Here is a 27,397-nt window from a genome sequence, read left to right as displayed (position 1 = left end):
TTGACTTATTGATTTTGTGGTTGAAATGCTGCTGCATAGTGCCAGTTTGTGCACAGCTGTGTTCAACAAACAGCTATGAAGTGAGTGGCCAATATTTGTATCTGGGTGATTATTGGCCAGGACACCAGAAGAGAGAAACCACCTTCTGTTTTTGAATAGCAACGCGAGATCTTTAACATCCAACTGAACAGGTAGACAGGACCTCGGTTTAACACCTCATCTGATGGACATTACCTCCGACAATGGACCAGCCCACCCCCCACAACACCGCATTGGAGTGTTATCTTAGATCGGGTGACCATACGTCCCTGATTTCTGGGGACAGTCCCAAGATGAGGTATTGTGTCTCTGGGGCCAAATTTGCACTGTCTTGATATTGTTCAGAACAATAAAATACTAAAACAGTTACTCTCATTAGAGAAACCAGCTATTAATTCAACGCACTTCTGCAGTACGGCAGCGTCAGCGATTGTGGTGAGTTCAACTTGGTTTATAAACGTGCCCCCAGATTTGGTTTATTGAAGAGTAACAATCCCTTCCAAAAAATTAAATGAAAATAATAATTTGGTCACTTCAGTCCATGACTGTTTGCGGGACGCTGCTGTGTGCAATTGGCTGCCGTGTTTCACCCACTTAATATACAGTCAATGCACTTTACACTGTATTACATGAAGCGCTTTGAGACATCTGAACGATGTGATAAGGCGCCATATCGAATACAAGGATTATTATTATTACAAATTCTGGTCACCCAAGAGTTAGATCACGTGAGTTCAAGTCCTGACATGAGATTCGAACCCACGACCTCCTGACTCCAGACCCGGGCTGAGCCGCAGGCAATGTGCGCGCGGGGCTTGCCGGGAGAGGTCGGCAGGCGCGAGGCTTGCTGGGAGATGTAGGCGGGGCTTGCTGGAGGTGCAGGTCGGCGCGAAGCTTGCTGGGAGCTGTAGGCAGGCGCGGGGCTTGCTGGGAGCTGTAGGCAGGAGCCCGGGCCGGGGGGGACTACAATTCCCGGCATGCTGCGCACGAGTCCCGGGAGTGGGAGTTGCTCGATGTCTGACAGGAGCCCCAGGGGGAGCGGCGAGGAGCCGCCACAGAGGCGGAGAGAGAGCCGGAGGCCGCAGGTCAGTGCCGATTCCCCCGCACTGTGGTGGGTGCAGGGCCGTGAGGCTGGGGCCTGAGGTGAGGCGGCGGCGCATTGCAGGGGCAGAGCGGCCCAGAGCAGCCCCTCACCCCCGCCCCCACCCGCTAGTCCCTCACACACCGGCTCCCCCCCTCCCCCACACCCCCTCCCCCAACCCCCCTCCCCTATACCCCCTCCCCCACATCACCTCCCCCCCACCCCCTCCCCCACACCCCTCCCCCCACACCCTCTCCCCCCACACCCCCTCCCCCATCCCCCCACACCCCCCCACCCCCTCCCCTATACCCCCTCCCCCACATCACCTCCCCCCAACCCCCTCCCCCAACCCCCTCCCCCATCCCCCTCCCCCATACCCCCTCCCCATACCCCCTCCCCCACCCCTCCCCTATACCCCTCCCCCACCCCCCACCCCCTCCCCTATACCCCCTCCCCCAACCCCCTCCCCTATACCCCCTCCCCCACACCCCCTCCCCTACACCCCCTCCCCCATACCCCCTCCCCCCACACCCCCTCCCCTATACCCCCTCCCCTATACCCCCTCCCCCACACCCCCTCCCTCCCCTATACCCCCTCCCCCAACCCCCTCCCCCACACCCCCTCCCACACACCCCCTCCCCTATACCCCCTCCCCCACACCCCCTCCCTCCCCTATACCCCTCCCCCAACCCCCTCCCCCAACCCCTCCCACACACCCCCTCCCTCCCCTATACCCCCTCCCCCAACCCCCTCCCCCACACCCCCTCCCCCAACCCCCTCCCCTACACCCCCTCTGTTCTGTGATAGGGAGCCAGTGGAGCCTGGTGTGGATTGGTGTAACGGGGTACACAGTTTTGAGCGGATATATTCCAATGCCCTCCTTCCCGGTCCCTCTGGGGAGACCGGTGAGGAGGGCATTGGAATAATCGACACAGGAGGTGACAACAATAACAACAGCAAGATTACATTTGTATAGCACCTTTTAAGTCCGGAGCAGCATTTCAGACCCGAGCTGGGGTCAGAGGGGGAGAAGGGAGCAGAGGGGTAGGGGGGTGACCGATGACATGGTCGAAGAGGAGGGTCTTGAGGTGGGACTTGAAGGAAGCTAAGGAGGGGGCGAGGCGGAGTGATTGGGGGATGGAATTCCAGAGGTTGGGGGCAGAGTGGCTGAAGACTCTCCCGCCAATGGTGGGGCGGGTGGGCTGGGGGACGTGGAGCAGCCAGAGCCGGCTGAGCGGAGGGAGCGGGCGGGTTGGTAGGGGGTTAGGAGGTCGCAGAGGTAGGGTGGGGCGAGGCCATGGAGGGCTTTTAGGTGAGGACCAGGATCTTGAACTGGATCCTCTGAAGCATAGGGAGGCAGTGAAGTCGGGCGAGAGTGTGGGAGATGGGGTCACGGAGTTTGGTGCAGAGTTCTAGATTATCTGCAGCCTGTGGGGGGAGGAGTTGGGAAGGCCGACACGCAGGGCGTTTGCAATCGAGCCGGAGGTGATGAAGGCATAAACAGGAGTTTCAGTGGCCTGAGGGGTGAGGTAGTGGTGGAGTCGGGCGATGTTACGGAGGTGAGGGAAGGCAGAGCGGGTCATGGCCTGAATGTGGGGAAGAAAAGACAGTTGAGGGTTGAACAAGACACCCGGGTTCCTGACTGACTGGTGAGCTGTAGTGTACACCATGGAGGGCGATGCTGCCGGAGCCTGAGGTGCTGAGGCGCTGCCGTGAGCCGATCAGGAGGGCCTCAGTCTTGTTCACATTCAACTGTAGGAAGTTTGCCCTCATCCAGGACTTGATGTCCCACAGACAGTGTCAGGACAGCAGTGGCCCTGGAGTTGAGGGTGGGGGCAGAGAGATAGAGTTGGGTGTCATATGCATACATAAGGAAGTTGACCCCATGTCTGTGGATAATGTCACTGAGGGGGAAAATGTAGATATTAAAGAGAGGGCCAAGGACAGAGCCAGATATGACAGTGCGGGCGCTGGAGGAGAAACCGTTAGAGGGAACAAAGTGGAGACAGTGAGAGAGATAGGATTCGATCCAGGCAAGGGCAGGTCCGCGAAGATTAAATAAGGAGGAGAGGCGGTGTATGAGGATGGAGTGTTCAATAGTGTCGAAGGTGGCAGAGAGATCGAGGAGGACAAGGAGGCAGAGGAAGCCCTGATCACAGATGTTCAGAGCTGTTTCCGTGCTATGGGCAGCGCGGAAGCCAGATTGGGGGGTTTTAAAGAGGGAATGCGAGAGAGAAAAGAGCGGAGCTGGGATGTGACAACTCGTTCCAGGACCTTGGAGAGGAATGGGAGGTTAGCGATGGGGAGATAGCTGGAGAGGAGGGATGGGTCCAGGGAAGGTTTTTTCAGAATGGGGGTGATGACGGCTGTTTTTAGTGGGGTGGGAACTGAACCGGTGGACAAGGAGAGGTTGAAAATGTCGGACAGGAGAGGGGCCAGAAGTTGGAGCTGGGAGATGAGGAGAGAGGTGGGGATGGGATCGACGGAGCAGGTGGTGGGTTTGAGTTTGTGAACGATGGTGGTGAGGGAGAAGGGAGAGATAGGGTCGAAGGAGTATAGGGGGGGATGGGTGCGGGGGGGGATTCATGAGGGAGAGGTTGTATGGGGCGGAGGTGGACGGGGCAGAGATGGCTGAACTTGGTCCCTTGATTTTGGATTCGAGGAAGTCCAGCATTTCCTCACAGTTGGAGTTTGAGGAGAGGATGGGCAAGGCGTGGGAAGGTGGATGGAGGAGACGGTTTGTGATGGAAAAGAGAAGCCTGGGGTTGTCCTTTGCCTCCAAGATAACCTTGGAGTAGTAGGAGGATTTGGTGGAGGCTAAGAGCGCAGCGGTAGGTCTTGGTATGATGGAGCCAAAGCTGCCGATGAACCGTTAGTTTGGATTTGGTCCAGGCGCGGTCAGCAGCTTCCATTTGTTCTTTGAGGGAACGGAGATGGCTGGTGTACCAGGGGGATTTATGGGAGTATGAGGCAGTTCGGGAGGTGAGGGGGGCAAAGGAGTCTAGAATGGAGGAGAGGGAGTTGTGGAGAAAATAGAGCAAGGAGGTTAGATCGGTCAGTGAGGGCCAGAGGTGTAGGAGTTCAGACGACTCCAGGGCAGTGGAGAAGGAGAGGGAGAAAACGTTTTTCCACAAACGGTATGTGATGGTAGAGGGTTGAGAAGGGGGAAAGGGTACGGAGGTGTTGAGGGAGATGAAGTGGTAGTCCGAAATGGCTTTGAAATGTTGATGTCCGAAAGGGTGAGGCCCCGGGTGATCACCAGGTCAAGGGGGTGGCCACGATCGTGGGTGATGGAGTGGATATGGAGGGAGAGGTTAAGGAAAGAGAGGAGGGAGGAGAAGACAGCAGAAATAGAGCAGGAGGGGGTGTTCAACTTAGGTTGAAGTCGCCTAAGATTAGGAGGCGTTCAGAGCAGAGGGAGAGGGAAGATAGGAGGGTGGAAATGTCCGAGAGGAAGATGGGGGAAGGCTTAGGGGGACGGTAAACAAGGAGGATTTTGAGGGAAAGCCTTGAGGGGTGGAAGAGGGTAAGGTGTTCAAAGGAGGGGAAGGTTCTGGAGGAGTAAGGGGAAAGGCCGAGGGGGGACTGGGAGATGAGAGCCACACCACCGCCATGGAGATTAGGCCTTAGGGTTTGGTGAAAGGTGTAACCCGGAGGTGTGACTCGACGAGTGGGAGGGTGTTGTTTGGGGTGACCTCGGTTCCAGTGATGGTGAGCATGTCAATGATTTCCTTGACGATGAGGTCATGGATGAGGGTTTCGGCTGCGGTGGGTGTGAGGTACGGTCAGAGGCGGATATTGGAATGGAGGTGGAGGAAAGCATCCTGATCAGGAACCAGATTTGGGGTAGAAAGGACAGTTGGGATTCGACCCCAAATCTGGTTCCTGATCAGGATGCCTAGGTTATGTACGGGCTTGGTAAGTCTTAGTGAAAGACTGAGGAGGTCAGAGCCGCAGGAGAGAAGATGTTGACGGGAGTCAAGGGGTATGGCTTTGTCTTGTCGACGTTCAGCTGCGGAAAGTTTGCACTCATCCGGGCCTTGGTGTCTGACAAACAAGCTAACACAACATCAGCGGCGCTGGAGTCGCAGCGGGGAGGAGAAGTAGATTTGTGTGTCAACCCCATTAATGTGAAAGATGTGGATGACATCGCCGAGTGGGAGCATGAGAAGGGGTCCAAGGATGAAGCTGTGTGGTATGCTGTAGGTGGTCTGTAGGGAGCTAGAGTAAAAAAAACATTTGTGGAGACAAAGTGAAGGCAGTTGGCTAAGTGCGGCTTGAACCACATTTGTGCGGCCCCACTGAGGTGGATGAGGGAGGAGAGGCGGTGGAGGAGGATGGCATGATCGACTGTCGACTTCAGCAGGAGGTTCAGGAAGCAGAGAGAGCCTGGTTACAGAGAGAAGACGTAATTTATGACTTACAAGCACTGTCTCTATGCTGTGGACAGGGCGGGACCCGGACTGCAGGGGCTCATGGAGGAAGTGGAGGGAGAGGTGTGAGCAAAGTTGATTTACAACAATACATTCTAGGACTTTGGCAGGAAAAGGCAAGTTAGAAATGGGAAAAGGCAACTTGAAATTGTCAGGTTAGAGGAATCGAGGGAAAGTTTTTTTGAGGAGTGAGGTGGTTTTGAGGGGAGTGGGATGGAATCTGAATAAAGGAACTAAAGGAATAAAGAAAGGTTGACTGTCTGCCAGCGGGGGGCAAAAGAGGGGGAGTTGGGTGCCCAGCAATTATAATGATAATAATAATCCTTGCATTTGATATAGTGCTTTTCATGTCTCCTCAACGTCTCAAAGCGCTTCACAGAATATACTGTAAAGTGAATTTGACTGTATATTTGTGGGCGAAACGCAGCAGCCAATTGCGCACAGCAATGTCCCACAAACAGTCGTGGATTGAAAATGACCAATTTATTATTGTTTTTGGTTTTGGAGGATTATTATTAGGCTCTGTGTGGAGTAAGGAAACTTGGTTTCGCCCTCTGCCTGGAATTGAACTCAGGTGTCTCGCTTGCAAAGCGAGTGCTCTAACCACTGAGCTACAGGACTCCACGAGTGGGGAGGGGGTCGAGGCAGCAGGCATCATGTGGGTGATGATGGTTGAGAGGGAAGGAGAAATAGGAGTGAAGGAGTGTAAGGTACAGTATTAAGGAGAGTGCTGCATTATCGTTGGTGCTGTCCTTTGGACGAGATATCAAACCATGGTTCCGTCTGCCTGTTTCGGGTAGATGTTAAAGATCCCATTGTACTGCTCGAAAAGAGAAGAGAGTTTCTGGCCAACAATCCCCTAAATAAAATTAGTCATTCATTTTATGGCTGTTTCTGGAACTTTGCTGTGCTCAAATTGGCTGCTGCGTTCGCCTATAATACACAGTCACTGCACTTTACAGTGAATCTTGTTAAGCGCAACCTCCTGACATGAAAGAGCTATATCAAATGTAAGGAATATTATAAGCGTCTTTGAAGTACGGTATTTGCGTCATTGAGGGTTTCAGATTGTGGTTACAAATCGATATGTTCTCCTTGTGTGAAAGGCGCTATGAAAGGACATGTTATGTAGATATGGGGCTTTCGGTCTGATTTGGACAACCTTAAAGTTAGGGTGAAGCAAAGAGCCACTGACTTGCTTCTTCTGCCTCTGGGAGAACGGGATTGTTTGACCTGCTAACCCTTTCCTTTCATCTATGATAATTTCATCCAAAGCCCTCAGTAAAGTCTTTCCTATAAATTACTGATTGGGCCTTACTGAGCGCTGTTATATCACTGCCTGGAGGAATATCTATAGGCACTTTAGGTGTTAGAAACACTCTTGGGTATCAGTTTTTCCTGATAGATCCTGTGCCTTTTTAGCTGTGCGTGTCGGTCAGCGCAATGTGGAATATCCTTGTGTTTGATATAGCACCTTATCACGTCTTTGAGACGTCTCAAAGCGCTTCACAGAATATACTGTAAAGTGAATTGACTGTATATTTTGTGGGTAAACACACACACACAAGAATACAGCATATTTGTAGAATGTGTTGCTCTCAGCTTTATGTTGTGCTGGGAGAAGCCAGTACAAACCAGACATCAAAATGAAGTTGTAGTTTTTTGGGGATTTGTTTTCGATTTGCTTTCTTTCCTTCTCTTATTTTTACGTCTCTTTTCCGTATGAATAATCTGTGTAATGACCTTGGGGGGGAGGTGGGGGGAAGGAGGGTGATCATTGTGTGCTATTGTCCCAACGACAGCTAATGCAGCATTTTTCTTTCTTATCGCTTTGAGGCTGGTGTACACTGGAAGCTTTGACCCTCATTAGAGAAGAGTCACACAGATAGGTGAATTTTGCAGTATCAGTAATGCAGATTAGTTCTCTCTCTCTCTCTCTCACACACACACACACACTATGGAGAGCTCTGCAGTGAATCCTTTCAGACATCCATATTGCAGATGCAGTGACACACAACCACACGCGCACACAACACATATGCACACAGACACATGCACACAACACAGACCCATGCACATACAATGCAAACAAACAACACACACACAATGCAGTTCGCTGTTTACACTTTCAGGCCTCACATAATAATAATAATAATCCTTGCATTTGATACCGTGCCTTATGTAGTTGAGACGTTGAAAAGCCTTGCACAGAATATATTGGAGAGTGAATTGACTATATTTTGTGGCCAAATGTTGCAGCCAATTGCGTACAGCAGTGTCCCACCAAACAATCGTGGATTGAGTGATCGCATTTTTTTTAACTTTTACATCCCTTTTATACGTTGCCGCAGCTGAGGGAGATGATTGAAGAAACATGAACCGTAGGGTTTAGCTTGTGTAGAAGTCTGGTTACATTCTGCACCACTTTGTGCACATTCCTGAGGCAATTTCACATACATTTGCTTATTTGTGGTTTCTTCCTCCTCTCCTTGGTCATGCCTCTGATTCGGGGGATCTCGAAGATGGGAGGCAGTCATTCCTCCCATCGAGTCTGTGCCACTGCTGGCTCAGCTTACCAAATCAGTACAGTAGACTTTTGAGACGTTCTGCTGATGTGAAAGGTGCTACATAAGCGTATCATAAATCGTCACTTTGGTTGACAATTTAGCTCTTTAATAATAATAATCCTTGCATTTGATATGGAGTTCTGTAGCTTAGTGGTTATAATAATAATAATAATAATCCTTGCATGTGATGGAGTGCTTTTCACGTCTTCTAGACGTCTCAAAGCGCTTCACAGAATAGACTGTAAAGTGAATTGACCGTATATTTGTGGGTGAAATGTGGAAGCCAATTGCGCACAGCAGTGTCCTACAAACAGTCATGGATTGAAAATGACCAATTTATTATTGTTTTTGATTTGGGGATTGTTATCAGGCGTGTGGAGTAAGGAAACTTGCCCAAGGTTTCGCCCTGGTTAGAGCAACAACAACAACAAAATTACATTTGTATAGTCCCTTTCACGTTGCGAGGACATTCCAAGACGCTGGACAATCAAGTGTTTCGGATCCGAGCTGGGGGTCGGGATTGGGGAGGACGGGGGAAAGGAGGGTGATTGAAGGCACAGTTGAAGAGGAGGGTCTTGAATCAGACAAGAGAGGGGGCGAGGTGGAGGGACTGCAGGTTGGTGTTCCAGAGAATGGGGGCAGTGTGGCTATAGGCTCACCCCCCCAGTGGTGGGACAGGCGAGGCATGGGGTGTGAAGCAGGCCGGAGCCCGCTGAGCGGAGGGAGCGGGCAGGTTGGTAGGAGGTTAGAAGGTCGCAGAGGTACGGGGGAGCAAGGCCACGGAAGGCTTTCGACACCGTTGACCACTCTATTCTCATCCACCGCCTCTCCTCTCACTTCAACCTTCACAGTTCTGCCCTTGAATAGTTCAGATCGTACTTCTCACACCGACTCCACTTTATCTCCACAAACGACTTCTCCTCCAGCCCTCGCACCGTCTTGTGTGGTGTTCCTCAGGGCTCCGTCCTTGGTCCCCTCCTTCAGTATCTATATGCTCCCTCTCGGTGACATCATCCACAGACATGGGGTCAACTTCCACATGTGGTGCAGATGAGACACCCAACTCTCTCTCTCTGCCTCCCCCCTCGACTCCAGGACCCACTGCTGTCCTGACAGAATGTCTGTCAGACATCAAGTCCTGGATGAGAGTTAACTTTCTTCAGTTGAACGTCAACAAGATCTCCTCACCTCAGGCGCTGACAGCATCACCATCCATGGGGCTCACTGCCCCTCACTGAGCCAATCCGGAACCTTGGGGTCTTGTTTGACCCTCAACTATCCTTTCTATCCCAAATCTGCGCCATGACCCGCTCTGCCTTCCCCACCTCTGGAACATCACCCGGCTCCGCCACTGTCTTATACCACAGGCCGCCGAAACCCTCATTCATGCTTTCATAACATTGAGGCTTGACTACCAAACTCCTTGTTAGTCGGCCTCTGCAACTCCTCCCTCCATAGGCTGCAGATCATCCAGAACTCTGCAGCCCGTGTCCTCTCCCAGACTTGGCTCCGTGACCCTATCACCCCCATCCTCGCCCGACTCCACTGGCTTCCCATCACTCAGAGGATACAGTTCAAGATCCTGGTCCCCACCTTCAAAACCCTCCATGGCCTTGCTGCCCCCTACCTCTGTGACCTCCTAACTCCCTACCATTCTGCCCACTCCCTCCGCTCAGCCGGCTCTGGTCTGCTTCACGTCCCTCACCTTATCCGCCCCACTATTGGCGGGCAGGCTTTCTGCCCCACCCTCTGGAACTCCATCCCGCAGTCCCTCCGCCTCGCGCCCTCCCTCGCCTCCTTCAAGACCTATCTGAAGACCCTTCTCTTCGATCGTGCTTTCAATCACCCTCCTTCCGCCCACCCCCACCCCCCCACCACCCTCCATCCTCCCCAATCCTGACCCCCAGCTCAGGTCCGAAACACTGACTGTCCAGCGCTTTGAGACGTCCTCCCGACGTGAAAGATGCTATACAAATGTAATTTTGTTGTAATTGTTGTGGTTGTTGTTGGTTGCTCGTGGTGGTTGTGGTGCTTGATGATGATGATGAAGGTTCTTGAACTGTATCCTCTGTGTGACGGGAGGCCAGTGGAGTAGGATAAGGTTGGGGTTGATAGTGTCACGGATCCTGGTGCAGGGGATGTTAAGCAGGCCGGAGCCTGCTGAGTGGAGCAAGCGGGTTTGTTGGTAGGGGTTAAGAGGTCTCAGAGGTAGCGGATCAAGGCCACGAGGATAGAGTGGTCAACACTGTTGGCCATCCACTGCCTCTCCTCTCACCTCAACCTAGTGCGGGGGCCAGAGAGTACCAGATGATCTGCAGCCTATGGAGGGAGGAGTTGGGGAGGCCGACAAGCAGCGAGTTTGCAGAGTCAAGTCTGGATGTTACGAAGGTGTGTATGAGGGTTTCAGTGGGCCTGTGGTTTGAGACAGTGGTGGAGTCGGGTGATGTTGCGGAGGTGGGGAAAGGCAAAGTGGTTCATGGCACGGATGTTGGGTAGAAAGATAGTTGAGGGTCAAACAAGACCCCAAGGTTGCAGACTGGCTCAGTGAGGCGGAGTGTGCATCCTTGGACGGTGAAGCTGTCAGCGCCTGAAGTGTGGAGACGCTGACTGAAGCCAATCGGGAGAGCCTCGGTCTTGGTGACGTTCAACTGTTGAAAGTTAGCTCTATCCAGGACTTGATGTCTGACAGACATTCTGAGCACTCGCCCTGCAAGCGAGAGAGACCTGGTGTCAACTCCCTGCAGGGAGAAACGTTGGGCATGTTTCGTTATTCCACGCGCCTCTGTTTACCAGCAGTAAGTAGGAACCCGGTTGTTAGTCGATTGGTGGATCGCTTTACCGGGAGTATTTATTCCTTCAAAATAAATTTAAAAAAATAATTTTTAGTCACTCGATACACAACTGTTTATGGAACACTGCTGTGTGAGAGAATGGGAGAAATTCACAATAGCATGAATGTTGGTGGGAGGCACGTAGGTACTGACAAAAACATGAATGAACCTCACTTGAACCTCGTTTGATTTAAACTTTTGGTGACAAGGTCTCTTTTTTGGTGGAGGTGGGTTGCCGGTAGCTCTTTATTAGTGTCCTGGAGGTGTCAGCATAGAGGGAAGGTGACCTTAGGCGCCGTCAAAGAGGTAGCTTTATAAGGTGGGACTTAAACTAGGCAGAGACGTGTGAGACGGAGGGGTAGTGGGAGGAGCAGGGGTTTAGGGCGTATTTAGGGGCAATCATTGTAACTGCTGACTCTCTCTTCCTGTATCAACTACACAATCAGGAACTGCACAAACGGCTGCTACAGAGATATTCCATCTAAAAGCAATTCTTTTGTCTCTCTCTAGGAGTTTGACAGTTCGGTATAATTCTCCGCTGCCATGGCTTCGCCGCTTGCTGTGAGGTTCCGGGTGTTCACACTAAATTGCTGGTATGTCTCTATTTTTACTGTATAAAGTATGATTTGTGTTTTATAGCCCGACTTTGCCAAATCACATTGGACTTGTGAACCTCTCTGTTCAGTCTTCAGTCTTGCTGAGCCGGCAGATTACTCCACACTGGTTTCAGCGAGAGCTAGCTGTTTGTTGCAGTGGTTACACACGTTCAATAATTCTGCTTGAAAAGGAAGAGTCTTATCCATTGTGCGTTAATATTGTAACGAAACAGATCTGGAATAAGCAGTGAGAGGATAGGAGCTGACCTTGAAACATTCAGGACTCAGAGGGCAGATCAGTCATTGCTACCGGCAATCTCCTGTTACCCTGCAAGCTGAAGCCCAGACACTAAAGATGCGTGGTCCTAGCTGGGCGGGGAACAAGAAGCTTGCCAATCGCAATCAACCAGCACAGTTTTAGCTGGTTAAACTCTGGTAGTTACCACAAACCATCGGCGGATGGGCCTTCGCTCTCTCTGTCCCCACCCTTTGGAACTCCATCCCACATTCCCTTCGCCTTGCTCCCTCCCTTGCCTCCTTCAAGGCACATTTCAAAACCATCCTCTTCGATCACGCCTTCGGCCACCCTCCTACTGTCCCTGCCCTCCACCCTCCCTGATCCCGACCCTCAGCTCGGGTCCAAATCCCTGACTGTCCAGCACCTTGGGATGTCCTCTCGATGCGAAAGGCCCTATACAAAGTAATTTTTTATTGTATTGTAACACACACTTAAAGACAAAATGACCACTGTGATCCTCAAGCCTTGACTCTGCCAACCTGTTGCCTTCTTAGATGCGTTTGCGAGAGAGAGTTTTGACTTATCGAAGAGAGTGACCGCTCCATTCTGGACAAACCATAAATTCTATGCGTCTGGTTTGGAAACTCTTTAAGTGTGGTTGTGGGTTTCTGCGCATGTCAGATACCCGGCTGACAAATAAAAACAATCACATGCAGAACTCTACCACTGACAGCTCATCTTAGTGGGGAAACAAGTCAGCATTTTTGCTGCTTCCTGCTTCTCTGCAGCATGAGAAGAATTTAGTGACCTAGTCCATTACATTTAGGAATTTTGTGAGATGAAAAAAGACCAAGGTCATCCAGTCTGTTTTGAATTAATTCTGTATAGTCTACCATCACAGTGGAAAGCTTTGGGAACCTTAGATCCAAAGTTGCCTAGTTCTTCCAAGCATGTGTCCTGTCTCACGTTACTGATATACATTTAATCTCTCATAATGTCATTGGTTCAGTCTCTCTCTCTGTCCCTCTCTCTCAGTTTCTCAGTCTCTCTCCCTCTCTGAGTATTGGATTCATTTGGGGAGAAAAAATAGAGCATACGCATTTTAAACCAGTTCTGTCCTGACGCAGATAAGTTAGAATTTGCTCAATTGCTAACTGCGTGGACCTAAAGTAGAAATGATTAGAATGCTTCATTAAACTCATCTTTATTATCTCTTAAGATATAATTTATATCTGGTACAAACTAAATACATATTGAAAAATACATAAGCCACTGGTGAAGCTGACTTTAATATTTGTGAATCTTGAGATCAGCTCTGTCATACACTATTGCACACATCCCATGAGTCTACATTATATATGTGCCTGCTCCACAGTTCAGAAGTTATTTGGAGTGCTGTGGTGAAAATATTGTGGGCGGCAAGAGGAAGCCAATCTGTTCCAAACTGTACATAACAGGAAGGGTCTGTTGGTTTGAGAAAATCTTCACGTGACATGAGAGTGATGTGCAAGATTGAGAGGAGGAGGGAGGTTAAACTCGTAACAAAGGCTAAGATAGGCTTGAGTGGGTAAGGCTAGAGATGTATTCTCTGTAACAGGGAGGTTGAGGAATGATCTGATCGGTGTTTAGAATTATCATGGTGTCCTGTAGCTTGGTGGTTAGAGCGCTCGCCTCGTAAGCGACAGGACCTTGGTTTGATTCCCGGGCAGGGTGAAACCTTAGGCAAGTTTCCTTACTCTGTTTACCTAAGTAGGAACCTTGTTGTTAGTCAATTGGCAGATCGCTTTTCCGGGGGTAATAATTCTTGTGCTGTGCACAATTGGCTGCCGAGTTTCGCCCACAAAATATAGTCAATTCACTTTACAGTATATCCTATGAAGCACTTTGAGACGTCTTGAAGATGTGATAAGACGCTACATCAAATGCAAGCAGTATTATTGTTTATTATAATTAAGGAAAGGAATTTGACAAAATAAGCAAAATCAGCAACTCTTCCCTCTCCAATCTTAAATTTAGACAAATAGCCGGTTAATACCGAGATGAGGAAGAATTTCTTCTCTCAGAGAGTGATAAGAAACTAACGCATTGCCAGAGATCAGAAATCAGTTGAGGGACATAATGGAGAAATAGATAGACATTAAGTATGGATGTTAAGAGAATTGGGCAAGAAGGTTAGATTAGGGGAAGTTGCAATACGCAGGCGGTAATTCCATGACCTTTATCTATTTTTTCAGAAGACTCAATTGGACCTTTATCATGTGTCAATGCAAATTGAAGTAAAGTATAGCAACTGGGTCAGGATCATCCACTAATTTAGTGACCTCCCCACAAAATACAAACATGAGAACCTCTGCACTCAGAAAGACTCTGTAGATATTGGAGTGCAGCTGACACAAGCATCGGAGAGCAATATTGATAATTAATAACCTGGTGAGATCAACCCCAAATTGCCCCCAAAATAAACATTTCAGAGAAGTCTGAAGAGCAGTGGTTTAATTAATGTAGATTGTTGTGAGATAGAGAAGCAGCTTCGCAGTGACTAACTATATAATGTTGACCGCATAAATAATTAAACTGAAACACCAGCTGCAGGGCTTGGCTCTGCCTTCACTGTGCCAGCAGGACATATTCTTGCGATATGAAAGGTGTATATATGTAAATTGTTGTTGTTGCACGGGAGCTGTGTGTCAGCCTGGCTCAGTGGTGGCGCTCTCGCATCTGAGGCAGAAGATTGTAGGTTCCTAGACCCACATTGGAATCACGTGGTCTAAGTTCACGCTCTAATGCAGCGCAGGGGATGTGTTGCATTATCGGAGGTTTTGTCCTTCGGATGAGACGTTAAACCAAGTCTGTCTGTTCAGGTGGATGTTAAAGATCCCATGGCACTGTTCGAAAAGAGAATTGACTTTCTCCCGGATTCCTCGCAAGCAATCCCCCAAAATAAAATTGGTCACTTACTCCATGGCTGTTTGTGGGAGATTGCTATTACTGGCTGCTGCGTTTCACCGACAAAATACAGTCACTCCACTTACTGTATATTTTGTGAAGTGCTTTGAGATGTTTCGGTGATGTGATAAGACTATATCAGTTGCAAGGATTATTATTATCATTACCAATACACTTCCAGCTGTTTTCACTTCCTCCTTGTTTGCAGGGGCATCCGTTACCTCAGCAAGTGCTGCCGGGAGAGGTATGAAATGATCGCTAAGCTGCTGTGTGATGAGACGTACGATGTGGTTCTGCTGCAGGAGGTGGGTTTCCTCTCCTTCATCCCCAAATGCTCTGGTTTTCAAACTCTGATCTTTCGGCTTTGTGGGTATCTACAGCTTGTCCTCGGGCACTCGATGGAACAAGGTTGTGGGGTCAGAGGACACATTGCGACATGCTGCTCTTAAGTTCCTACCACCCACTGAATTTCCCTTGTGTGTCAGCCTGGCTCAGTTCGGTAGCAGTCTCGCCTCTGAGTCTGAAGATTGTGGGTTCAAGCCCCACGTCGGGACTTGGACTCACTGCTCTAACCCTAACCCACACAAGCGAGAGGACCCAGGTTTGATTCCCAGGTGGGGCGAAACCTTAGGCAAGGAGCGGGTCCTCAGATGAGATGTTAACCCCGTCTGCCTGTTCAGGTAGCCATTAAAGATCCCATGGCACTATTTGAAAAGAGAAGGGGGTTTCTCTCAGTGTCCGGCCCAACAATCAACCAGATATAATTGGTCATTCACTTCATGGCTGTTTGTGGGGCATTGCTGTTTGCCCTTAGGCTGCCTACAAATACACTTGTTCACCTACAAATGTCCAGTTGCTACACTTTATAGTAAACCATGTGAAGCGCTTTATGACATCCTTCTGAAATGAAAGGGGCTGAATCATATACAAGGATTATTATTACTATTAATTTTATTTTATTGTCTATTATTTTTACTTTAAGAGCCCTTCCTTCCTTCCATAAATCCATGCTTTCAATTATACTTTCTGTCTTGAGGTGCTTTGCTTTTTTGGATTGCAATGGAAAAATCTCACTCCGTCTCTATCTGCTCTCTGGGCCAAACCTAACAAGGAAGTTGCTGAGTAAGGAGAAGGGCAAGTCTCTCTCATGTCCTCAATTACATTTGTCACTTAATAGCCAGCAACATGTCTTTTGGTCTTGCTGACACATTCTGCTTCCATCACCTTCCTGGTTAGTCCATCATACTTTTCACTCAGCAACTTTCTCTCTTGAATTTGCTGACACAGTTTGCTTCGCTCTCTGGGTTAGATAATAAAATCTGATCTCTGCCCTGCCACGCGAACAGCAGGACTTGAGTTCTTCTCCCCCGTTCTTGAACTGTGTCAATGTAGTCTGATCCCAAATGCTAATTAATAATAATAATCCTTACATTTGATACAGTAAACAGAGGCTTGTGGAGTGAGGACATTTGCCTAAGGTTTCGCCATGCACTAACACTGAGAATCACAGAAGAAAGTAATGACATTGATCAGGTAAAGCCATATTTATAGAGTACCCGCCTCAAGTGAGAGGACAGTCGAGTCCTGAGCAGGGCGAAATCTTAGGCAAGTTTTCTTACTCCACACGTCTGTTTACCTAGCAGTAAATGGGAACCCGGTTGTTAGTCCGGATCGCTTTTCCGGGCGGCAATAATTCCTTTAAAAACAAAAATAATAATAATTTGGTCACTCAACCCACGACTGTTTGTGGGACATTGCTGTGCGCAATTGGCTGCTGCGTTTTGCCCACAAAATACAGAATCAATCCACTTTATAGTATATTCTTTGAATCACTTTGAGACATCTCAACAATGTGATGAGGCACTATATCAAATACAAGGACTATTATTACCTTCCATGTTGGGAGATTTCAAAGCACTTCACAGGATTTACTGTAAAGTTGTTACACCGAGATCTTGTCTGTCTGCTTAGGTGGTGGTTAAATGGCACTGTTCTAAAATAATATTTTGGGATACAGTATTTAGTTTGTAACATGACATGTGCATGCGACTGCCAAGATGGTAGAAGATTAACTAGTGGACCTTGGTTGTCTAGCAATTCGTATGTTCTTATGAAAAGTGCAGGGAGTTTCGCCTGGATCCTGGCCAACAGTTCTCCAGATAATATTAGTCATTTACTTCATGACTGCCTATAGGGCATTTCTGTGTGCAAATTGACTGCTGCATTCACCTACAAATGCACAATTACACTTCACAGCATATGCTGGGCAGGGTTATGTGATATTTTGATATTATATCAAATGCGAGAATCATTTTCATCATCTAAATCCTTCCTCTCTGCTTTCAAACTCTGTCTAATCAGTTGAACAATCTCTGTGACTCCACCATTCTTCCTACCCTCCCCCCATCGCACACCTGGTTCGGGGCTCCCAATCAATCTCTGTGAAGCATCCTGAGCCGATCTCACCTTGGTGAAAGGTGCTGTGTAAATGCACATTATTGTTCTTGTTATTGTAAAGCCATATCCTGTACTTCTGTTCTAACTGTGTAAGACCTCCAAAGGAGGAGAAAGAGCATTGACAGGAGAAGAAAGAGCTTTTGTGTTTTGTGCCATCTCTTTTCCAGGTGTGGAGTGAGCAGGATTACCATTTCCTGAAAAACGAGATGATAAACACGTACTCCTCTTCACAGTACTTCAGAAGGTGAGGGATTTCTACTTCACCAGATTTTGCCCTCCGCTCTGTTTGCAGACCACATCTGAATAGCAATTTGGCAATTTTCAAAAGTGCCAACTTCTTATCACAAAATAATCACAAAGCTCTCAACCCTTTAGGTGCAAAGTCCCCTCAGCAGTTCCTCCCAGCGCTCCGCTGGCATGTCAGTCTAGCCCGTGAGCTCAAAGTCTAATGTGGGGTTGGACCACAATCCTCTGACCCAGAGATGAGGCTACCTGGATGAGTCAATGCTGGGACAGACCGAACCAGTATTAGGGATGCAATTGTGGAAGGGGTTATCTAGGATCATGGACATTCGTATGATTGGAGCTAGAAATATTGGAAATGTAGCTTGCCTTCGGGTGAGACTTTAAACTGCCTGTTCAGGTGGATGTTAAAGACGCTACAGAATGTTTGTACGAAAGAGAAGAGAGTTTGTCCCCGTGTCCTGGGCCAGCATTTCTTCAGATGAATCAGCCATTCACTTCATTGCTACTTGGTGCTTGCTCAAATTGGCTGCAAAATGCACTGTCACTACACTTGACAGAAAGTCTCTCTGAAGCATTTTGAGATATTTTGATGTTCCAGACACTATTTTGTGAAACTGTTTGTACTGAATGAGTTTCACTGTCTGTCTTTCAGCGGAGCAATAGGAAGCGGACTGTGCATCTTCTCCAGATATAAAATAATTGACTCCTTCCTCTACCGTTACTCACTGAATGGCTACCCATACAAGGTAAAGTAGGGGTGGTGTGGTTTACAATTGACAACAAGGTGAAGGGGCAAGGTTGCTAGAGATACGGAAGGCTTTGCATAGATCAAGTTGAGTTTGAGTTTAAAAGCTTGCGGATTGCAGGAGGAAGGCAAAATGAGCTCCACAGTCTTGACCATTCTGGTGGAGGAAACTGTGTCAGGCCATTTGATTAGAATGGAGAGAGATGAAGGAGCGTGAGCCGCTATATCAAGAGGTTGGGAGGAACGAAGGAAAGGCGTGATTTTATAGTTATATCGATAAAATAAACAGGCATTGAGAGGGGATGAGGAAGAACCTATTGTTTTGATCCAATCAGTTGTCATATAGAGACCAATGGAAAATTCTCCGGGCAGTTATGAGCTCGCCAGGGCAGAGAGGTACGATGGTTGGGGCAGTAAGTTAAAGTATGGTTGGGGCAGGGGGATTACGATGTGGTTGGGGCAGTGGGTTACGATGTGGTTGGGGCAGTGGGTTACAATGTGGTTGAGGTAGTGGGTTACGATGTGATTGGGGTAGTGGGTTACGATGTGGTTGGGGCAGTGGGTTACGATGTGGTTGCGAGAGTGGGTTACGATGTGGTTGGGGCAGTGGGTTACGATGTGGTTGGGGCAGTGGGTTATGATGTGGTTGGGGCAGTGGGTTACGATGTGGTTGGGGCAGTGGGTTACGATGTGGTTGGGGTAGTGGGTTACGATGTGGTTGGGGCAGTGGGTTACAATGTGGTTGCGAGAGTGGGTTATGATGTGGTTGGGGCAGTGGGTTACGATGTGGTTGGGGCAGTGGGTTACGATGTGGTTGGGGCAGTGGGTTACAATGTGGTTGAGGTAGTGGGTTACGATGTGATTGGGGTAGTGGGTTACGATGTGGTTGGGGCAGTGGGTTACGATGTGGTTGCGAGAGTGGGTTACGATGTGGTTGGGGCAGTGGGTTACGATGTGGTTGGGGCAGTGGGTTACGATGTGGTTGGGGCAGTGGGTTACGATGTGGTTGGGGCAGTGGGTTACGATGTGGTTGGGGCAGTAGGTTGTGATGTGGTTGGGGCAGTGGGTTGTGATGTGGTTGGGGCAGTGGGTTGTGATGTGGTTGGGGCAGTGGGTTGTGATGTGGTTGGGGCAGTGGGTTGTGATGTGGTTGGGGCAGTGGGTTACGATGTGTTTGGGGCAGTGGGTTGTGATGTGGTTGGGGCAGTGGGTTGTGATGTGGTTGGAGCAGTGGGTTGTGATGCGGTTGGAGCAGTGGGTTGTGATGTGGTTGGGGCAGTGGGTTGTGATGTGGTTGGGGCAGTGGGTTGTGATGTGGTTGGGGCAGTGGGTTGTGATGTGGTTGGGGCAGTGGCTTGTGATGTGGTTGGGTGGGGGGGGAATACGATGCAGCATTTCTCAGCGTGCTGTAGTGTCAGTGGGTGTTGGTGCAGTGCCGTGTAATACCATTGCACTTCAGGTACAGTGCTGCAGTACAGTAACATTGTCCCACTTTATTTCAGGTCCAGCATGGCGATTGGTTTGGTGGGAAGTCTGTGGCTTTGGTTATTGTGAACATACAAGGCATCATGGCCCATGTTTACCTTACACATGTGAGTGCAATTTATATACTGCTCTGCTCACCAGTCTCCCAGCTGCGTATTCCACTATCATCTCAGTGTGTACCAGGGAATGTAACTTGGACAAATTGTCTAATACCAACCCTGGTACTGTAGCATAGTGATTAGAGCGCTTGCCTCGCAAGTGAGAGGACCTGGCTTCGATTCCCCGGCAGGGCGAAACCTTAGGCAAGTTTCCTTACTCCACATGCAGTACCTAGCAGTTTACCTGGCAGTAACTAGAAACTCGGTTAGTTAGTTAGTTGATTGGCAGATTACTTTTCTGGCGATAATAATCCCTTTAAAAAAAATTGGATCACTCAATCCACGACTGTTTGTGGGACACTTCTGTGCACAATTAGCTGCCACGTTTCCCCCACAAGATATGAAATCAATTCACTTTACAGTACATTCTGTGAAGCCCTTGAAACGTCCTGAAGACGTGATAAGTCGCTATATCAAATGCAAGGATTATTAGGATTATTATTATTACTGGGTATATATTTAATGTGTTTCACCTCCTCATGATCGCTTAACTTGTCGTCAACCTCGGAGCTCGCTTAAGAAGGGATCTATCTCACTTGGGTGAGGAGTTTGCTGCCTAACAGCTTGTGGTGTCAGAGATACCACAACATAGTGTGAAGCAGTGAGCTTGAAAGGAATGAAGATAACATGATTTTTCAAGTTCTCGAGGCTTGTTCAGTAAAGTGAGTTCAGTCCAAGACCCTGTGTGTGGAAAGTATATGTTGAACTTGGCTCCTGAACAAAGTACACTGTTACAAGATGTAGGTAACATTGCAGATTGGACAAGTATCAGTAATTTAATCTATCTTCTACATTACTGCCCGACAAAAATAGTCCGCGACCTCTGTACTTTTCACATGCAAAGTTTTTACATTTAATATTGAAATGTTAGATCTTGGCTGTTGTTCAGATTGTGAAGTCCCCAACCTACTACAACAACAACAAAATGACATTTATAGAGTGCCTTTCACGTCGGGAGGATGTCCCAAAGCGCTGAACAGTCAGATGTCGGGGCCCGAGCATGGGGGAGGGGTGAGGGAAGGCAGAGAGGTGGGAGGGCGACCAAAGGTACGGTCAAAAAGAAGGGGTCTTGAGACCGGCCTTGGAAGGAGGCGAGGGAGGAAGCGAGGTGAAGGAATCGTGGGATGGAGTTCCAGAGTGTGGGGGCAGAGAGGATGAAAGCCCGGCCACCGATGGTAGGGCAGGTCGGGTAGGAGACATGGAGTAGGATGGAGCCCGCTGAATGGAGGGAGCGGGCAGATTGGTAGGGAGTCAGCAGGTCAGAGAGGTAGGAGGGGGTAAGGCCATGGATGGCCTTAAAGGTGAGGATGAGGATCTTGAACTCGATCCTCTGGGGGATGGGGACCAGTGGAGTCGGGCGAGGGTGGGAGTGATGGGGTCGGGTGAGGGTGGGAGTGATGGGATCGGACGAGGGTGGAGTGATGGGTTTGGGTGAGGGGGAGTGATGGATCGGACGAGGTGGAGTGATGGGTTTGGGCGAGGGTGGGAGTGATGGGATCAGGCGAGGGTCGGAGTGATGGGGTCACGGAGTCTGGTGCGTGAGAGTACACGAGCTGCAGAGTTTTGGATGATCTGCAGTTTGTGAAGGAAAGAGTTGGGAAGGCCGATGAGGAGGGAGTTCCTGTAATCGAGCCTTGATGTGACGATTGCTTGGGTGAGGGTTTCGGGCCCTGAGGGGTGAGACAGTGGTGGAGTCTGGCAATGTTGTGGAGGTGGTGGTAGGCAGTGCCGGTCATGGTGCGGATGTGGGGGAGAAAGGACAGTTCAGGGTCAAACAAGACACCCAGGTTCCTGACACTATCTACTGCCTCCGCTCGACTGGCTCCAGCATCCTGCATGGCGCTTGTGCCCTCCATCAGTGGCCGCGTTTTCAGCCACTACACCTCGAAACTCTGTCACTGTCTCCCTCACTCCTTCCCGCCTAGCCCTTTCCTTCTCAATCTTCAGGTTATGCCTGAAGACCTTCTTCGACCATGCCTATTGTCCCTTCCCCCTGTCTCAGAGTCGTACTCCGCCACTGTCAAGCACACTTGGACGTTATCCTGCATGAGGGTCCCTATATAAATACAAGTTGTTGTTGTTGAAGCGGTACTGTGTGTATAAATGCTGAGCGTCTCTGATTCTAACTCGTGTTCCTGCTTCCTGCAGCTCCACGCGGAATACTGCAGGGAAAATGATGATTACCTTCCTCACCGTCTACTGCAGGCCTGGGAGCTCGCACAGTTCATCCGGTAAGCGAGAGACGTAGAGCGCACTGGCTACCCCCGCCAGGGGAGAGCTGGCCCAATGTCTGAGCGCTGGGTTTGGTAATAAATAATAATAATAACAACAATAATGCCTTTTGTTTGGCAGGCACACCAGTAAAACAGCGGACTTGGTGATTCTAGGCGGGGACCTGAACATGCACCCTGCCGACCTGGGCAACCGGCTGCTACAGATCTCCACCGGCCTCAAAGACTCCTTCTTAGAGGCGGAAAAATTTGAGGTACATCCTCCAAAGCCCCTGGTCCTAACCAATGCTTCCTGTTATTCGAAGAGATGTACTGGCTGATTTGCGCCTTGTACAGTCATGAGATCGAATGCTGTGTGAGCGACAAGGGTGAAGATTCCTAGAGTGTGGAGAGTCAGTGACAGTGGTGATAGAATAGAAGAGCCCTGTAGCTTAGTGGTTAGAGCGCTCACTTCAGTGGGTTCAATTCCTGGGCAATTCTCCTTACTCCACACGCCTCTGTTTACCTAGCAGTGAGTAGGAACCCGATTGTTAGTCGATTGACAGATCGCATTCTGGGCATAATAATCCCTCCAATAAATAAATAAATGAATAAATTCCATCACTCAATCCACAACTGCTGTGTGCAATTGGCCACTGCATTTGCCCCAAAAATATACAGTTAATCTATTTGACAGTATATCCGGTGAAGCGCTTTGAGACATCTCAGTGTCTCAAAGTGCTATATCAAATGAAAGGATTATTATTAGATTATTATAGAAGTTGACGCGCTTGACCAGGGTTGCTGTTAGCCAACGTCAGTGTGAGCTACAAATCTGTAAGTTAAGCTAATTTGTACCTTTCTGCCAGAAATGATCCGTGTACTATAAATAACGTTGGCTTTTCACACCCCGAGCTATAACATGCTGTCAGAATGTTGGGTCAGGATAATGGCAGTGCTTCAATGTGAACCAGACCTGAGGACCTGCCAGGAATTGCCTGACCGCTGCTTGATGTTGAAATTTTGAGTCCTGTAGCTCAGTGTCAAGTCTTTGAGACGTCTCAGAGCACTTTGCATAATATACTGTAAATTGGCTGCCACGTTTTGCCTACAAAATATGTTGTCAATTCACTTTACAGTGTATTATGCAAAGCACTTTGAGACATCTCAAAGACTTAATAAAGCACTATATCAAATGCAAACATTATTATAATAATCCTTGCATTTGCTTTATATAGAGCCTTATCATGATGGAAAGACGTCTCAAAGTTCTTCACTGGATTTACTATGAAATAGAGTGCAGTACAATTACCCACAGCAATGTCCAACAAAAAGCCATGAAACAATTGGCCAATTTTATCTTGGGGGATTATTAGCCTGGACATCGGGAGAGAGAAACTCTTTTCGAATAGTGCCATGGGATTTTTAAAGTCCAACTAACCAGGCAGATAAGACTTCAGTTTAACGTCTTGTCTGGAGGACGGCACTTCCGACAATGCAACACACCACCTATATCAAATTCAACGATTATTGTTATTCTTATTAAAAAAACTTGTGAGTTAAGTTGGGGAAAGAGAAATGCCTTTGAGAATTATCCCGTGATGTGTGCTATGCTGTCTCGCAGGGCTCAGAAGGTGGATGCACTCTACTCTCTCAGAACTGCTTTGCCTCGACCAGTGACCTACAATCGTTCCCTTTGGGCATTCGAATCGACTACATTCTTTACAAGGTAAGGTGAGCGCGCTCCGCAAAACCAGAGGAGGGAACACGCAGGTGGAAAAACAGCTCAGGGAAGTGTTAAGTAACCAGTGTGTTTTGGAAAAACTAGGCATCCGAGGGCTTCCGGGTGAGGTGTGAGCATCTAACAACCACGAGTGGCACAGCGCCTGGTAAAAGTATTCCCTACTCTGACCACGAGGCAGTGTGTGCCACGCTGCAAATCCAGAGGGAGGAGGGTGTTGCTGGCAGCAAGAGGCACGTAGAAGGTAAGAAAGAAGCTACTCGAACCTTTATAGAATTGCGTCCACGGAGTTCCGGGACTCTATCCTGTGTGAAGGGCCTCGCGTTTCGACCCACAAAATGTACAGTCACTCCACTTTACAGTATAATCTGTGAAGCGCTTTGAGATGTCTCAATGACCTGCTGTGTCAAATGCAGGGATTATTGTTGTAAAGCTCCTGGTCCTTTTGTCATCCTCAGCCAAACCAATGCTCTTATCTGTGTCTTGAATCCAGAGCCTGATCCTCTGCTTGTCGATGTGCTGAACGAAGCTCGCACGGAGGTGAAAGTCGGCATCCACGCGGCGGAGAGGGTGCGCTATTCCTCCGGGAGAATGACCATCCTGGGGTTTATCCTGCTGCTACTAGAGGTCGCCATCGCGGTCATCCCGTTCGCCTCCGCCATGGCTGAGCACTCCTTCCCTAAGGTGTCCTTCTACTTCTTGGGCTTTGTGGCCTTCGGTGTGGTACTGATCGCTGGGATCCTGTACGTATTCCACACAATCGAAGTGAAGATACTGCAGGGGACAGAGGACCAAATGAGGAACGCCATCCAAGCTTTACAGGAAAGACTGGAATGTTGACGACAGTCAAAGCCTCACGACAGAGCCCAGAGCAGCCAGCTCTAATCTCCTGCCCAGTGCACAGTCTATAGTGAGTGCCTGGGGCTCCGAACATCACTTCTAGCTAATCACAATCATGCATGTTAATCATCGCACTTTGTCTCTTTAAGTGGCAACTGAGTTACCATGGAGACAGCGAGCCGAGGTTTGGGTCACTCCATTAATGATTTTTCCCTCCTTCAGGTTCTGAGAGCACAATCAGGTCTTTTCCTTTTGGTTTATATCGTTCTCTTCTCAGCCCTCCCCCACCCCCCTATAAGCCCTCTTATGTTCCTCCATTTCCTTCCTCATGGGCCTCCTGCGGGCTTCAGATATTTATTATTGAAGAAGAGTCAAAACCTTGCATTTATATGGCGTCCCTCACGCAGGGTAGGGTCCGAGAGTCACAGTTGACACACCAAGGTTACCAGTGCAGGAGACCCAAACGGCTCTTCAGAGCTGTGGCAGGGGGTCCTGACTTGGAGGGCAGGGAATGGGTGGATTTTAACATATTCTTAACCAGACTAAGATTGAAATCCCCCAATGCCGGGCTTGATCCCACGGTTATCTGGCTCAGAGGGAGCAATGCTCAACGCGCATCATGTTTGTGTTGTTGCATCCCTGTTATTCTAAATTCCCTTTTATTATTAATCCCACTTTCCACTTCTCTTCCCCAGAACCCTGAATCTTTTTTTCCAAGATTCTAAGACATAAACTTTTAGCTTTAAGCCTTAGTATCCAACCTTGCTTTGAATTCTCTCCAAGTGCGTCAGCCCTTTGGAAGGCAAGTCAGCGTGTGACCCAAACCCCACTCGAGATTGCCAATGTAGCATTGCTAACGTGTGCTCAAACTAACAGCTTTTGACTTGTCATCAAAAGCTTGACTCCAGATACCCATTTTAGCCTGTTGATATTCAGGCTTTGTATTGACTGAGCCACCGTGGCTGCTATTCTTTTTTTCCTGTTCTGCTTACAGTGCAGAGTATTGAGTCAAAAGACGGCAGGGGGCGGGAAGTCGATAGAGAGATAGATAGAGAAATAGATAGATAAATCATGGGAAACGATGAGGTAAAGAACCAGAGACTAATTTAGTTCTAAGCTTTGAAAAATCGGATCTAAATGCAATTTGAAAACTAATTTATTGGAGAAAGAATGACTAAACAATTAATGCAGGCTCTATTGAAACAGCGAATCAGGTTTTTGGGAAAATACTCTACTTTTTTGACTTCAGTGGATGTGTCTACAATCAATTGTTTATGCTGAACAGTCAATGTCTGTCAGTCAATGTCTGTCAGTCAATGTCTGTCTGTCAGTCTCTGCCAGTGTCTGTCAGTGTCTGTCAGTGACGCTGAATTGGCGAGTTCCCACTCCTCTGTTTGTGTTTGGGATTTTTCTTTGGTCAGTTGTGGTCCGACACCCACGGAAACCCATCGCCTGCTTAAAGGGTATCCAAACCAAACTATTGGGGCATACAAATGCGTGCAAATTCCCATTTGTCTGGCATTGGGGTGTGTGTTCTCTTTCACTGAGTACTCACTGAGTAGTTGTTGGTGGGGGAGGGGGGAAGAGAGGAGGAGTCCCACAGTAACTGGGAGTGATGATGGGGAAAGGTGTTTGAGTGAGTGAAATATATAGTTTGTGACATGATATGTCAAGCGACTGCCAGGATGGTGAAAGGCAAACTGGATGGACCTTGGTCTTCTTTCGTCTAGCAATTCTTCTGTTCTTATATGTTCTTAAGGGTGCAAGGGGCTCAGCCACCTGACAAGGAACTGAGAGGAGCAACAGCCAAAGGAAGCTTCAACCTTTTCTGTTTCCCTCCGTATTAGTAGCCATTCCCAATCTGAATGTCCATTGAATCATGTGAGCAGGACACCAGTACAGTCTTACCAGGTTATTTGGATGCAGAAATGAAGGAACACTTATTGTCTTGTGTACATTGCCTATGGGATAGAATAGTGAAAATGTCAGCGGGTCTGATGTCTAGAACCTGCCTTGTTGAGGTCAGGGCGAGTAGATAAATGTTTCTACCTTTGTGGGACCAGAGCAACACCACTGAAATGCTTCAAGAATTTCTCAGCAATATTTACATAATCACAAAGGCCATCCCAGGCACAAATCTTACCCCTCAGCATTGCTGCCAGGCTGAACTAACTGTAACTTAGCTGGAAATTCCTGCACTTCCCAGGTATCTAATCCTGGGTGAGGATTGCAAGCTAAGGATCCACCGTTGCCTGTGAGTAATGAATGTCTGTGGGTTGGTTGAGCCTCTGCTCTTTATGTGAATCAGACTATAGCCCGTCGATACCACACATTCCCCCGCCCCATCACCACAGATTCCCAACACTCAGGGCTGTGGCACACTGTTAGTCCGATATTAAAAACTAACACACACACACGCACACTCAGACACACACACACAAGTGAGAGGACCTGGATTTGATTCCTGGGCGAATCAAAACCTTAGGCAAGTTTCCTTACTCCACACGCCTCTGTTTACGTAGCAGTAAGTTACTTGTTAGTTTGGTGGATCGCTTTTCCGGGGGCAATAATTCCTCAAAAAAGACTTGGTCATTCAATCCACAACCATTTATTGGACACTTTACAGTTATACTGTGAAATGCTTTGAGACGTCTCAACGTGAAAAGGCGCTATATTAAATGCAAGGATTATTATTATATAAACTACTGTTAATCACAAGTAAGTAACCAATGAAATAAACTAGTGAAATCCCCCATGTATAGTAACCAACAGCCAATGTGTTAA

General features: G+C 48.5%; 1 protein-coding gene across 1 annotated transcript; it reads left to right on the top strand.

The window, feature by feature from the left end:
* The first annotated feature begins 1,037 nt into the window (after window positions 1-1,037).
* Window positions 1,038-25,916, top strand: smpd2b (sphingomyelin phosphodiesterase 2b). Its single transcript, XM_007910218.2, has 11 exons — window positions 1,038-1,124; window positions 11,462-11,544; window positions 14,940-15,036; window positions 17,356-17,432; window positions 18,087-18,180; window positions 19,682-19,771; window positions 21,971-22,053; window positions 22,175-22,307; window positions 23,657-23,761; window positions 23,861-24,017; window positions 24,267-25,916. The coding sequence occupies exons 2-11, from the start codon at window positions 11,495-11,497 to the stop codon at window positions 24,611-24,613; spliced, it is 1,233 nt and encodes a 410-aa protein (XP_007908409.2). The 5' UTR covers window positions 1,038-1,124; window positions 11,462-11,494; the 3' UTR covers window positions 24,614-25,916.
* Window positions 25,917-27,397: the final 1,481 nt, after the last annotated feature.

This window comes from Callorhinchus milii, unplaced genomic scaffold (assembly GCF_018977255.1).
Source record: "Callorhinchus milii isolate IMCB2004 unplaced genomic scaffold, IMCB_Cmil_1.0 Scaffold19, whole genome shotgun sequence".
NCBI classification, from domain to species: domain Eukaryota; kingdom Metazoa; phylum Chordata; class Chondrichthyes; order Chimaeriformes; family Callorhinchidae; genus Callorhinchus; species Callorhinchus milii.
Note: the sequence above shows the minus strand (reverse complement) of the source record. Positions and strands in the feature narration are given on the sequence as shown.